This window comes from Pollachius pollachius, assembly GCF_949987615.1.
Source record: "Pollachius pollachius genome assembly, chromosome: 16".
Taxonomy (NCBI): Eukaryota; Metazoa; Chordata; class Actinopteri; order Gadiformes; family Gadidae; genus Pollachius; species Pollachius pollachius.
In genome coordinates, this window is record NC_136949.1 from 3,692,711 (window position 1) to 3,705,210 (window position 12,500).

The window sequence follows — 12,500 nt, forward strand, 5'->3', positions numbered from 1 at the left end:
GGGGGAGGAGGAGGTGTTACCTGTGCGTGGCTGGGTCTGGTGTTTGTTCCAGTCTCCAGGGCCTTGTGAAGCCCTCTGTGTCTGCTATCGGTCTCTGGGTGTTTGTGGTTTGTGGTGGTTTGATGATTGGTTCGTGGTTGTGTGTGTGTTCGAAGGATTTCCTTCTAACGCTTTTAATTAATTTATCGTGTGACCTTTCTGTCTCTGTGTGTGTGTATGTGTGTCACATGGTAACTTTATGAATTATGCATTCCTAATGTGTGGTTTATCTCCAACTTGAATACGTTTAGGTTAGTGTGTACAAAGGAAAGTGTGTGTATGTGTGTGTGTGTGTTAAAGGTTTGCCAAAAAAAAGTGGCTGCTTATTTGTGTCTGTGCTTGTGTGTGTGTGTTCTCTTACGTGTGTGTGTGTGTGTGTGTGTGCTTGTGTGTGTGTGCCTGAGTGTGTGTACTACTATGTGTACTCGTGTGCTTGTGTGCATGTGCCTGTGTGTGTGTACCCTGATGCTTGCGTGTGTGTGTGTGTGTGTGGCTGTGTGTGTGCGTGTGTGTGTGTGTGTGTGTGCGTGCGCTACCTTGCGTAACTTCTCGATCATCTCCTCGATGCTGATGTCCCCGTTCTGGGAGACCTTACTCTCCATCGTGGTCAGCCAATCACAGAGCTCCTTGTTCTTCTCGTTGAACACCGCCCACTCGTTGAGCTTCTCGCTCACCTGCTGCCGGCGCAGGGAGAGCTGGGGACGGACAGACGGACGGACGGACGTTAGGAATGTAAATAAACAGTCTAAGGCCTAAAGTCACAGTCTGATCTTCAAGGTGATTCAACACTTTTTTTAAGATACCGAGTCACTATTGAGGACTACCAACATGACGGAATAAGGGTGAAGATACGTTTATGAACACAAAATACCACAAACTTTAACACTTACATTAACACTAAACAGTGAACAGCCACCTTGTGTAATTTATCATAACTATAACTGTTGCCCTCAGTTATGTATCGAAGGGAGTTAAGTCTCCCTTCATTATCTCTCCTTCTTGTACTTTGTAACCCAGATAGCCTTCGTACCCAACATATACACAGATACAACCACACACACACACATGAACACACACACAGATACAAAACAGACATAATGGGGCTAGTTGCTGAAATAACTATCTTGATACAGACGGAAACTGAAGTGAATTTGATTTCTTTGGTTAAAGATAAGATTAGAAAATAATCGAGTGTAATATGTGTGTGTGTACGCACACCGCGTTTGTCTGTGCACACGTTAGTGTCTGTATGTGCCTTTACCTGGTGGCAGATCTCATCCCACTGGCTCTGCAGCAGCTGGAGGCGTTCCTGCAGCAGTGTGAGGTCATCAGCGCTGACCACGCCCCCGAAGGAGTCCCTCAACAGGAACAAGGAAGTGAGGTCATCGGTCCAGCCTTCGACGCTGCTCTCCAGATCCTTGGAAACACAGAGCCAACAATGGTTCCACCATTAGACACACAGCCAATAACACTTGAGCTTAACGATACAACAACAACAAAGACTATCAACCCCTAATATCCACCGTCACATTTCAAATCACAGCATTGTTAAAGCTTCTTTGTGGCAATGAGATTAAAGCAATGTTGACATTAATCACTAGATAAGGAAAGCGGTCTTTTCAACCAAGCTACAATAAAATAAAACAACTGACCTTTTCACATGATAGGGAGACACCGTAATAACAGAGCAGAGACTTTTGTCCTGAACGTCACAGCAGCTCTGAATATTCCCTGACGCTACAAGGATGTGAGGTCAAGCCACGAGCAGCCCCTACCCTCTCCTCCTCCTCCTGCCTCCGTCACCGTGACGATGCGGCTAAATCGCTGTTTCTACTAATAGTGATGTGAGGTTCTGGAGCATCTCTGTGTGTTACGCAAGCCGCCGGCGCACAAAAGCAGCCATGCACGCCTTCACTCTATCGCACACGCACACACGCACACACACACACACACACACACACACACACCCTTAACTCACACAGAACGTCACGAGGGCAGATGCTCTCTCTCTCAATCTCACTCTCTCTCTCACTCTCTCTCTCTCTCTCACACATACAAACACACGCATGCATGCTTGCCGGCTTTTTGCCCCACCCCCTCTCTTTCTCCCTCTCTCTCACCCCCGACCCCCTCTCTCTTTCAAACATACTGGCTTGCCGGCGCCTTTGCCCCTCCCCCTCTCCCTACAGCTCTCTCTCTCTCTCTCTCTCTCTCTCTCTCTCACTCCCTGTGTCTCTCTCCCAAGCTGATACTGCTGTGTTCAGTCTAGCTCCTCCTCCCTGACCCTCCCACCCCCCCTGAGCTGGTCATGTGACGGAGGAGAGGTGCCCCTGCTTTGGGGGGGGGGGGGGGGGGCCCGGCCGGTTCGGATTAGCATAAAACAAAATATACAGAGTTGATGACGCCCAGAAAACCCCATCATTATATTAAAGGAACAGTGCTTGTTTCGTTTACAAACAGAGTAGAAATAGGATAAAAAATGTAATAATAAGGTAGAAAAAGTACATGATTAAAAATACTACAACCTGCCTTCTGTGTTCATCAGCACTAATCCTTACCTAGGTCAAAGGTCAGAAGAGTGTGGATTGTGTGTGTGTGTGTGTGTGTCCAATTCAACTCTTTTTTTTATCACAGATAGGATCGAAAAGACAAGACTTAAACAGGCCCTCAAAACCCACCATTTCAAGATTGCTGCCCTTTTCCCCTTTCGTATCTTTTTACTTATATACTTTCTCAAATTATTTTATTTTGTGTGCACACCGTAAATCGTCTTAGAGTATTGAGGCCATAGCGGTCTGATGTATTAACATAAAGCTATCCCGCTGCCTGTCAGTAGGGGGAGCCGGCGTGACGGAGAGCCAAGCTGAGCCCTGAGCATGGAGGAGTCAGCTGAGGACAGAAGCAGCCCGCTTCCTCCCACCTTGCAGCGGATCTGCTCCGAGTGCAGCTCCTCCTGGTGGTCGGGCAGCGGCGCTGACAGCTTCTTCTTGAAGGCCCGCAGCTTCTCCAGGGACGCGTCGATGCCCTTCTCACAGCGGCCCCAGTCCTACACAGACACAGAGGCGCGCACGTCAGGAGTCAGAGTCACACACGTCAGGAATCAGAGTCACGCACGTCAGAGGTCAGAGTCACACACGTCAGGAGTCAGAGTCACACACGTCAGGAATCAGAGTCACGCACGTCAGGGGTCAGAGTGACACACGTCAGGAGTCAGAGTCACACACGTCAGGGGTCAGAGTCACACACGTCAGGGGTCAGAGTCACACACGTCAGGAGTCAGAGTCACACACGTCAGGAGTCAGAGTCACGCACATCAGGAGTCAGAGTGACACACGTCAGGAGTCAGAGTGACACACGTCTGGAGTCAGAGTCACACACGTCAGGGGCCAGAGTCACGCACGTCAGGAGTCAGAGTCACACATGTCAGGAGTCAGAGCGACACACGTCAGGAGTCAGAGTCCAACACGTCAGGAGTCAGAGTCACACACGATCCACACAACAAGAGCCACACTGAAAAACACTGAGTCCCATAGACGCGTGGGTATAAAGCGGTCCTGATTGCAAGCTGTGGCTTTGGAAGAGTGCTGGATCATCATCCCTGCGGGTGGATGAATCCAGGCCACAGATAGACTCGGGGGGTGGGGGTGGGAACAGCAGGAGGTCCTGCGATAATACAGCAGAACCCAGCCGGCCAGACAGAGAGAGAGAATGACGTTGTGTGAGCCGGTCACAAAACGTCACAGAGGCAGAGGGGCGAGGATTAGGGCTATTTTAAGAGCCTAATAATCTGTGAAAATGCGGACAAAAATCATAACGGAGCGGAGTCATGATCATGTGGAGAGATCGGGATCAATCGATTCAGGATCGCCCTGAGGATCGTCATGAAACCGATACCTGATTTAACAGCACAGAGAAGAAAGTCCCCTATCTAGAATATGTAGGTCATTTTTGTTAATGAGTTTTTAAACAGCAGGCCAGACAGATGTGGGGAAAGAGGAAAAGAGAGGGAGACAAGAGAGAAAGGGAGGGAGAGAGAGAGAGCCGGTCGTCCATGCTAGAAAAATGTATCTTGTTCCATTTATCATTACAGCTAACTGCAGGGAGCCGAAGGCATCCGTGCACGCACATGTGCATGTGTGTGTGTGTATGTGCACATGCGTGTGTCTGTGTGCCTGTGTGTCAATCCCAACCCATGAACTTTGTATGTTGCTGTCACTTTCTTGTCTTGCATTTGTCGGTGCCAAAATGTGTGTGTGTGTGCGTCCATGCCTTTGTGCGTGCGTGAATGTTTGTGTGTGCTTCAAGCACGGGCATGCATTTCACTGATTTAGAATCGCTCCATCCCAACGTAGAAGAGGTGCTCCTGTGTATCCGTTCCTCGACAGTTTGGAGACCCTCTCTGGCCTCACTGCTAAATTTAAACTCCAACTTTTTCCGCTGCTCCTCTGAAACCCGCTGCTCGCTTGGATAACGTCACGTGGCTCGGCTGCTCTGGGATTCTGGGCCAGCCACCGTCATGCTGCGGCAGAGACCAGCCTCTAGCTGGCTCGCCTGCCTGCCTGGCTGAGCTGACGTAGAGCTAGCATCACAAAGGGCTACAGCTAAAGCGGTTCAGCGTTTCCCGTACATTTAAAGAACAATGTCTGCGCTCACACCCAACACCACCCGAAACGCCACCCACATCACGCACCACCCACACCCAACACAGCACCCACACCACGCACCACCCACACCCAACACACCACCCAACACCACCCAACACCACCCAAACACCACCCAAACACCACCCACCTTGAGCAGGCCGTGCAGCTCCCTGCGCTGCTGGTCCAGTCGCTGGTGGGCGTGCCTCCACCTCTCCTGCGTGTCCATGAGCTCCGTCTGCAGCGCCGACTCCACCCGCCCGTCGGCGGTGAGCAGCAGGCTGCGGCCCGCCTCCACCGTCAGGACGTACGCCCCCTGCTGGCGCTGGAGCACCCGCTCCCGCAGCTGGAGGAGCACAGAGAGGGCGCGGGGCGACGGAGGGGACAGGTTAGCTACAGGGGGCTAGGGGGGGAGAGGTGGTGGGGAGGGGAGGAGATGGAGGGAGGAGGTGGAGGTGGAGGAAGAGGAGGGAGGAGGGGGAGGAGGGGGAGGGAGGGAGGGAGGCGGTGGAGGTGGAGGTGGTGGAGGTGGAGGTGGAGGTGAGGGTTTAGGTCCGAATGGGGAGGTGGAGGTTACTTGAAAGGGTGCATTGTAGGTGTTGACTTAAAGGGGGTCATGGGGTTGACGGTTTGATTCGGTTGAATTGTTGCGGGATTTGAAAGAAGTGTCCCCTTTAGGGAGATGTTTTATTCTAAATTTAGACCTGATCTTCCTTCCCATCTTCCATATTGTAGCTAAATGAGCAATTATCGATTATGAACGATCAAAATAATTCCGCCTTATTTATCGAAGATAGTTCCGACTTCAGATAGCCCGTTTCTGACCGAACGTCCCCGTAACTGTGACGCTATGACGACAGCGGGGGGGTCGACTACAGTCCCCCCGTGTTGGGGGGGGCCTCCCCGGCAGTACAGACCTGGATCTGGTCCAGCATGGCGCGGGCCTCCTGCAGGGCCACTGCTTCCCCCTGCTGGTGGACATCGGGGTCGCGGCTGACCTCCTGCAGCCAGCGCCGCAGCTTGTCGGCCATTTGCCGGTAGTTCTGCCACTGCACCACCAGGCTGTCGATGATGCCCCGCCGCTGCTGGGAGCGCCGCACCACGCACTGCCACTGGTTGCTGAGCAACGCCAGCTTCAGGCTGAAGTCCTCCCTGTGTGTGTGTGTGTGGGGGGGGGGGGGGGCGGGGTCACAGGGGACACAAGGGTCAGCAATACTCTGAGTACTAATGCTAAGACTGAGAGTACACGCTAAAATACTCTACATACTCTGACCTCTGAATACTCTAAATACTCTGAAGTACTACTACTGGGAACTCCTAGTTCTTATACATTATAATGTGTTTTTTGGGTCCCATTTTGACTTCCTGTTTTTAAAAATAATGTTGATTCTTTCTCAATTCTTATTATTGCCAAAGAATAATGTTAAGCTTGATTGAATTTATGTTAAGAAAAAAAGACACTCCATTAACAGGTATTCATTTAAGCAATAAGCCAAGAGAGGCCATGGGTTACTGAGATTTCTGAACAGCTAGGGTGCGCTGTTCGGCCAAACGCAATGATGGCTATTATAAAACGGACACCAAGGCGGTTACCGTGACTACCTAGTTTCGACTTCACAAACTAAACACACTGCAGCATAAAATGCGATCATTTATTGATGAGCGAATAATCCTTCTCCCCCAGAGTCATACAGTTCCTCAAGGGTTGCCAGGCAACACTGGCTAAGACGCATCGGATTGGCGGTGCGTTGATACTATGAATGCATTGTGGTGTGGTCACAGTTGTGCGTTTATGGCGTATATCACAGAGGCCTCGGCAGACGTCCTTTTTCTAAAGTTAAGCTGTGAGGCGGCGAGTGTGGAGCCCTACCTGTCGTCCACCTGTCCCTGGTGCAGCATGCTCTGCCCGTCACTGATGATGGAGTACAGGATCTGCTGTCGGCTGAACATCTCAGCCTGGAACAGCTGCAGGGAAGCAGACATGGAGGACAAGCAGTCAAGCAGACGGTCAACGATTAGGTAAGAAAGGAGAAAGACACTCGGATCGACTTCTCTGGTTGAGGAACAGGTTACACACTCGCTAACAGACGCACACACAGACAGGCGCACGCACTCACACACAGCTCAGTTCCAAGCCTCTACGACTGAAGTCTGGTTTCACGTGCACGTGCAAACACACACAGACACACCCGCACGCGCGCACACACACACACACACACACACACACACACACACACACACACACACACACACACACACACACACACACACACACAGACACAGACACAGACACACACACACACCTCATGGTCTCTCTGCTGCTCCATCAGACTGAGGAGGTTGCCCGAGATCTCGGCGGCCAGCTTCTGCTCCGTCTGGGACAGGAAGTCCATCCATGCCTCGCACTTCTGCAGGAAGCTCTGGTGTTGCAGGAGACCCGCCTGCAGCTTACTGGAGGGGAGGGGGGGGGGGGGGATGGAGGCAGGGTGAATCAGGACGCACGTCATCATAACGGGGTATCATTCTTGCTTTGGAAAGGCATTTGGAAAGATATTCCGATGCCAGACACACATTCATAATCTGATTTACTTTCACTTTCACTTTCAGCGTGTTAAGAATAATGAGGTCCATTCCAAAAAGAGTAGTACAGTAGTAAAACATTTTGTGGAAACGTCCACCGATAACCCAACGAACCCCTCGGTAAGGGGTGAGGCTATACAAAGTGTAAATGCAAGTACCAATCTACCCCTTTTTTACCCCCTTTTCACGTGATACGTTACGCTGAGGTGCCCCGCGAGAGCCGTCCCGTACCTGAACCTCTCGGTGAGGTGGGCCGAGTGGGAGGCCCAGGTCCGGTTGAGGCCCTGCAGCCTCTTCATGTCCCGGTCGCTGAGGGGCAGGCGATAGGCCAGCTCGTTGAGGCGCTCCAGGTCCGGGGAAAGGCTGCTCAGCTGCAGCAGGTGAACCTGGGACCACGGCACACGCTCAACGTCAACAGGTTCATACACCTGGGTAGGTTGTATGGCTTGAGTTGTGTTTTTTTTACATTAGCGTACATTGTAGTATAATACAAATAGACAATATGAAAAAAAAGACAATGAACTATAATTTCATAGCCCAGAGCCCCCACAATGAGTAACCCCTTTTTGTTCATCTTACACGCTCTCTTGACCTGATGCAGGGTCACTTGGTGTGTTTGCACGGTGTACGGAGGCTTCGAGTTTCCTCGGTTACCTTGAGTCGGTCCATGTGCTCCTGGACCACGGTGGGTTCCGGTGTTCCCACCGGGTCCGCCTCCTTCAGGGCCAGCCCGGCCTCTGAAGCCTGGGAGCACAGTGTGTCCAGCTGCCCCCGGAAGAGCTCGTAGTCCTGGGTCCCCGACTAGCGGCAGGCACACACAGACACCGCGGGGTTAACGCGAGGATGTACATATTGTTGTTTACATTTGTCACACACACACACACACACACACACACACACACACACACAGCTGTGCCAAAGTACATAAATTACCATATAGACATAAAAGATGAATGGCATGCACTTAAGTTTATGTGGCCCTACATACACGTGTTTACATAAGACATCATAAAACAAAGTCTCTCCCGCCTAGCAACCATATATTAACTGACTCAGGAAAACTAGCGGAAGGATCTTGTACGCAGCAATGGCACTACTGCCCCTAGTGGCCGGATGTAAGTATCCCACTCTACAACAGTACAAACCCTGACAAACACAACAGAACCAATCCGGTCCTAACAAGACATGTTCCACGTTCTGGTCTTACCTGCAGTATCTCCTGGTGCCGGTGCAGGCCGTGCTCCAGCGTTGCCAGGCGATGGACGAGCGCGCGGTGATCTGATTGGAGGGCGGCCACGGAGGAGGCGTCGACCTGGCTCTTCAGCTGCTCCCCCAGGGCCTGCAGCTGCTGCAGAGACTGCTGCACGGGGACCTGTCCGCCCAGGCAGGCCTGCACACACAACACGGCCCCATGCCATTTGTACCGTCCCCATACCGATTCCGATTGCTCAATTTGAGCATCGGCCGATACCGAGTTACAGCATCTAGCATTGTACCGACCAATAGCATTTGTTCTTATTGAACGGTTCTCTTACGTTCGCTCAGAGCTAGATCATTTATAATCAATTATATTATAATTATAATTATACATTTGTGTTAATCTAGTTTAGCGTGACCATTCACGTTTTTCCGACTTGGTAGCTCGAACACACGTAGGTCGTAGATGGCGCGTTTCCCATTCCGACTTTCCACCTCCGACCGTTGAAAAGCAGCATAACACCGCGCGTGTTTGTGATTTTCTCTGCCTGTGTAGCAAATTAGCTAGTCACGTGATGGTATCGGATAGGTGCAACGGCCGATACCCGATGCATTAGGGCAGTATCGGAAATACCCTAACAACGCATCAACTCCAGGGTGTCACGTGTGTAACCGACGGCGATGACGGCATAGTTTATTTTAGCTCCCTCGGTGTTGCAGAAAGAGGAACAATGTTTTTTCCACGTCGTCTGAAAACAGAACCACAAACAATGCAAAGGGAATGGCGTGTTTCAATGTAATGATGTAGTGTCGGCGACCGGTGGTTCAGCGGTACACAGGTCTCCTCAAAGTGTTGCACACACGCATTTCATGAGTAGACAAAGGGCGTTGAGACTCAGTGAACCCAGAGGGACATTGTCTCAAAGAAGAGTTTAAATCTCTAGGTCCTCCATTCACTGTCTGAGCTCACAGCAGGAGACAGAACAACTCATACATTTATATTCTTCCTCCTTTCTCTCAGGCTTTGACATCTACTGCTTTAGTGATGCCCAAAGCGGGCGAACGCCGGCTCTTTTCCCCAGTGCTTGGACTCTCTGTGTTCTCTGACAACCACCAGCATGGTCGTCTGCCCCCAGCCAGGCAAAGACCCACCCCCCACGGTGTCTCTCCCTGGAAGACCGCCCCGTCAAAAGGCCTTTTGTCACAGAGTGCTGGAGCTCTGCATTGTGGAGGACAATCGGACAGGATGTTCGTTTCATCTGCAGCGAGGAGAGGCGCTCAGGGGACCTTTAAGGGACGCTGAGGGGCCTTTTGGGTTGTTTGGACGTGTGTAGAAACCATACGACTGCAACGCTGCATTCCTCTAGTTTGGTCTGTTTCTCTGCTCCCTCTGCATCGTGCACGTGCATACAGTCATATAGAAATGACTGGAAACTAAACCCAAACATAGAAACGCAGTCGACTAAAATGGATTAGGTTTCTACTAGGTTATAACTATTAATTATCTAACAATTGATTAGATAATTGTTGCATAATCAATAGTTAATTGTTGATTATTTTTATATAATTACAATAATTTCATTATTTCTATTAGCATTTCTATTTCTTTTTTAGCCATAGTATTTTTGTTGACTATTGATGTATTTCTAGAATAATGTCAACTGTCACGCTGTTGAAGGAAACCCTCAACACCACCTCCAGCCTCCCCTCAACACAACCTCCACCCCCCCTGCAGCAGAGCCTCCGCCCTGCAGCAGAGCCTCCACCCTCCCCTCCACTCACGTCACAGTCGCGGACCCAGGCGGCGCTCTCCTGCTCCGTGATGTCCCGGTCGGTGGCGCTCTTCAGCAGCCGGTTGGCGCGGTCCTCCTGCCGCTGCACGGCCGTCACACACTGGCCGCCCAGCACCTGGTAGCTCTGCCACAGGCCCCGCAGCGCCTTGCTGCTCCTCAGCTGCTCCGAGATCTGCTCCAGCAGGCCGTTCCACCTGGGGGGCCCGCCCGGGGGACAGGGGTTACAGGTAAAGCTGGGGTTTGGTACTCTGGAGAGAGCTGCCAGAGTAAGCTTGATGTTAACCGCTGATTAAAAACCCCACCGCTCCCTTCTTGCCTCCCTCCGAAGCCTCTCCCACCACAACACCAGACTAGCTCGCTAGCGTTAGCAAAATGTCTGCCTAGCATTGTGGAAGACTTGGGTCAGAGGGTGCACAGGTAGCTGGGTTGGTAGGGAGACATACAGGTGGTCTACCTGTCTGTCTACCCACCAATCTTCCAATCGTTGCAGATTCAGGCGTGCACTCATGATTGGAGGTAACGAAAAGAGTCAAAGAACGCAATCTAATTGTGAGTGCTGTGAGAAGAACAGAAACGGTTCAGAGTAGCTGTTTCACTAGTGCATAATACTGACGCACTAACGAAAACGAATCACCAAAATACAGGAGACGGATCATAAGCACTCTTCACCCAACCGATCATCAGTATAGATTGTGTGAAGACAACAAGGAGAGACGCAGGGTGTGTGAGGGAGAGGGCCCAGGGGACACCGAACGAGAGCGATCTGTCTGGCGCTGCCGGCCCACCTGATGTTGACGTCCCCCAGGGCGCGGTTCAGCATGTCGGCCACCGAGGGGTGGCACTCGGTCAGCAGCTGGTGGGTCACCGAGCCGAACTTCTCCAGGCTGCTCTCCTGTTTGTCCATCTCCTCCTGCAGGCTCTGATCAGGGAGCACACAGCCAGGGGTCAGGGGTCAGGGGCCAGGGGTCAAGGGTCAGGGGTCAGGGGTCAGGGGCCAGGGGTCAGGGGGGCAAAGAGACGTACGCGTTTGAGCTACTCTATCTGGGGGCTGAGGGCACGCTTAATGGAGTGGAACTCGGATTAATTAAATAATTGATTGGTTGCGTTTTATAAAGTGCTTCTCTAGGTACCTAAGTTCTTACCTTCGACCTCGGTTTCGAAGTGCTTAACATAGGGAGTATGTGTGTGAGTGTGTGTGTGTGTGTGTGTGTTTGTGTGTGTTGGGGGAGTATGACACCTCAATGACCTCATCCACTACCAGTGTGTAGCACACAAATTAAATCAAATACTTGAATTAAACCTTTAATTCAAAACTAGACAGACGATACTGTACGTTCTAAAACTTGTATTTTATCAGGCGACAGCTCAACGACACACGGAAATGACCCATGAGCAAACACAAGTGTGTGTTTGTCACATCACTCGTATGTTGTCTCAAATGTGTCGTCAAATGTAAGGAGTGTGTGTTTGTCACATCAGCCTTGTTTTGTCTCAAATGTAAGGACTGCATGTTTGTAACATCCGGCCCACGGCGGCGGCGGCGTTGCCGTGACGACCGCGTCACGGGACCCACCTCCAGGCTGGACACCTGCTGCTGCACGGCCTCCAGCGAGCCGTTCAGGAGGCGGAGCCTGGACACGGCGTAGCGGCCCTCCATCAGGTAGCCGCTGATCTCCTCGGCCGCGCGGCGGTACGACGTCCACTGCTCCAGCACCGAGCGCAGACTCAGCTTCATCTGGCTTATCTGATGATGACAATAATGCAATCATTTAATTTGTTTGATTAGTTCTTATATCGTTTCTAAGACACAGACGTCTTTAGTCCTTGTATGTTTGTTGACTATCGATGTATAAAAATAAAAATGGGAAGGAGAAGGGGAGCGGTGAACCGATTCAGTGGTTTTTTTGTCATTCGTCGAGTCAAAAAAAACGACCATTTCTGGATGATAGACAGAGTGAGCTCGCCTGGGAACCAGACGAATCTCACACGTTCATGTTTGGTTCTCTCTGCAGGTTAGGTCCGGCTCACCACCCATGCAAAAAGATTTCTGCCTCTACGAGAGCAGACCGACCAATCACAACCATCTATCCGATGTGAGGCGGGATGAGTACGGTGAGAGTGCAAGGCGCCAAGAGATCTTTGCAGCGACACTGCAAAGATGACCCCCTGAAATGTATGACATGTGCAGGAGGGAGTTCTCCACAAAGCGGGGAACTCCTGCCACCTCTTTAGAACACGGCCCTCGAGACTG

General features: G+C 51.3%; 1 protein-coding gene across 1 annotated transcript in view; it reads right to left on the reverse strand.

Moving 5' to 3' along the window:
- syne1a (spectrin repeat containing, nuclear envelope 1a) overlaps positions 1 to 12,500 on the reverse strand; it is a gene marked incomplete at its 5' end in the record, with an annotated part of 172,465 nt that overhangs the window by 24,890 nt on the left and 135,075 nt on the right. The window contains 13 exon segments of the mRNA XM_079754209.1: positions 576 to 734; positions 1,301 to 1,456; positions 2,960 to 3,085; positions 4,831 to 5,025; positions 5,597 to 5,831; positions 6,550 to 6,644; positions 6,983 to 7,130; positions 7,491 to 7,645; positions 7,914 to 8,060; positions 8,467 to 8,649; positions 10,239 to 10,443; positions 11,035 to 11,168; positions 11,823 to 11,993. Of these exon segments, the coding sequence (XP_079610335.1) occupies positions 576 to 734; positions 1,301 to 1,456; positions 2,960 to 3,085; positions 4,831 to 5,025; positions 5,597 to 5,831; positions 6,550 to 6,644; positions 6,983 to 7,130; positions 7,491 to 7,645; positions 7,914 to 8,060; positions 8,467 to 8,649; positions 10,239 to 10,443; positions 11,035 to 11,168; positions 11,823 to 11,993 (2,109 nt within the window).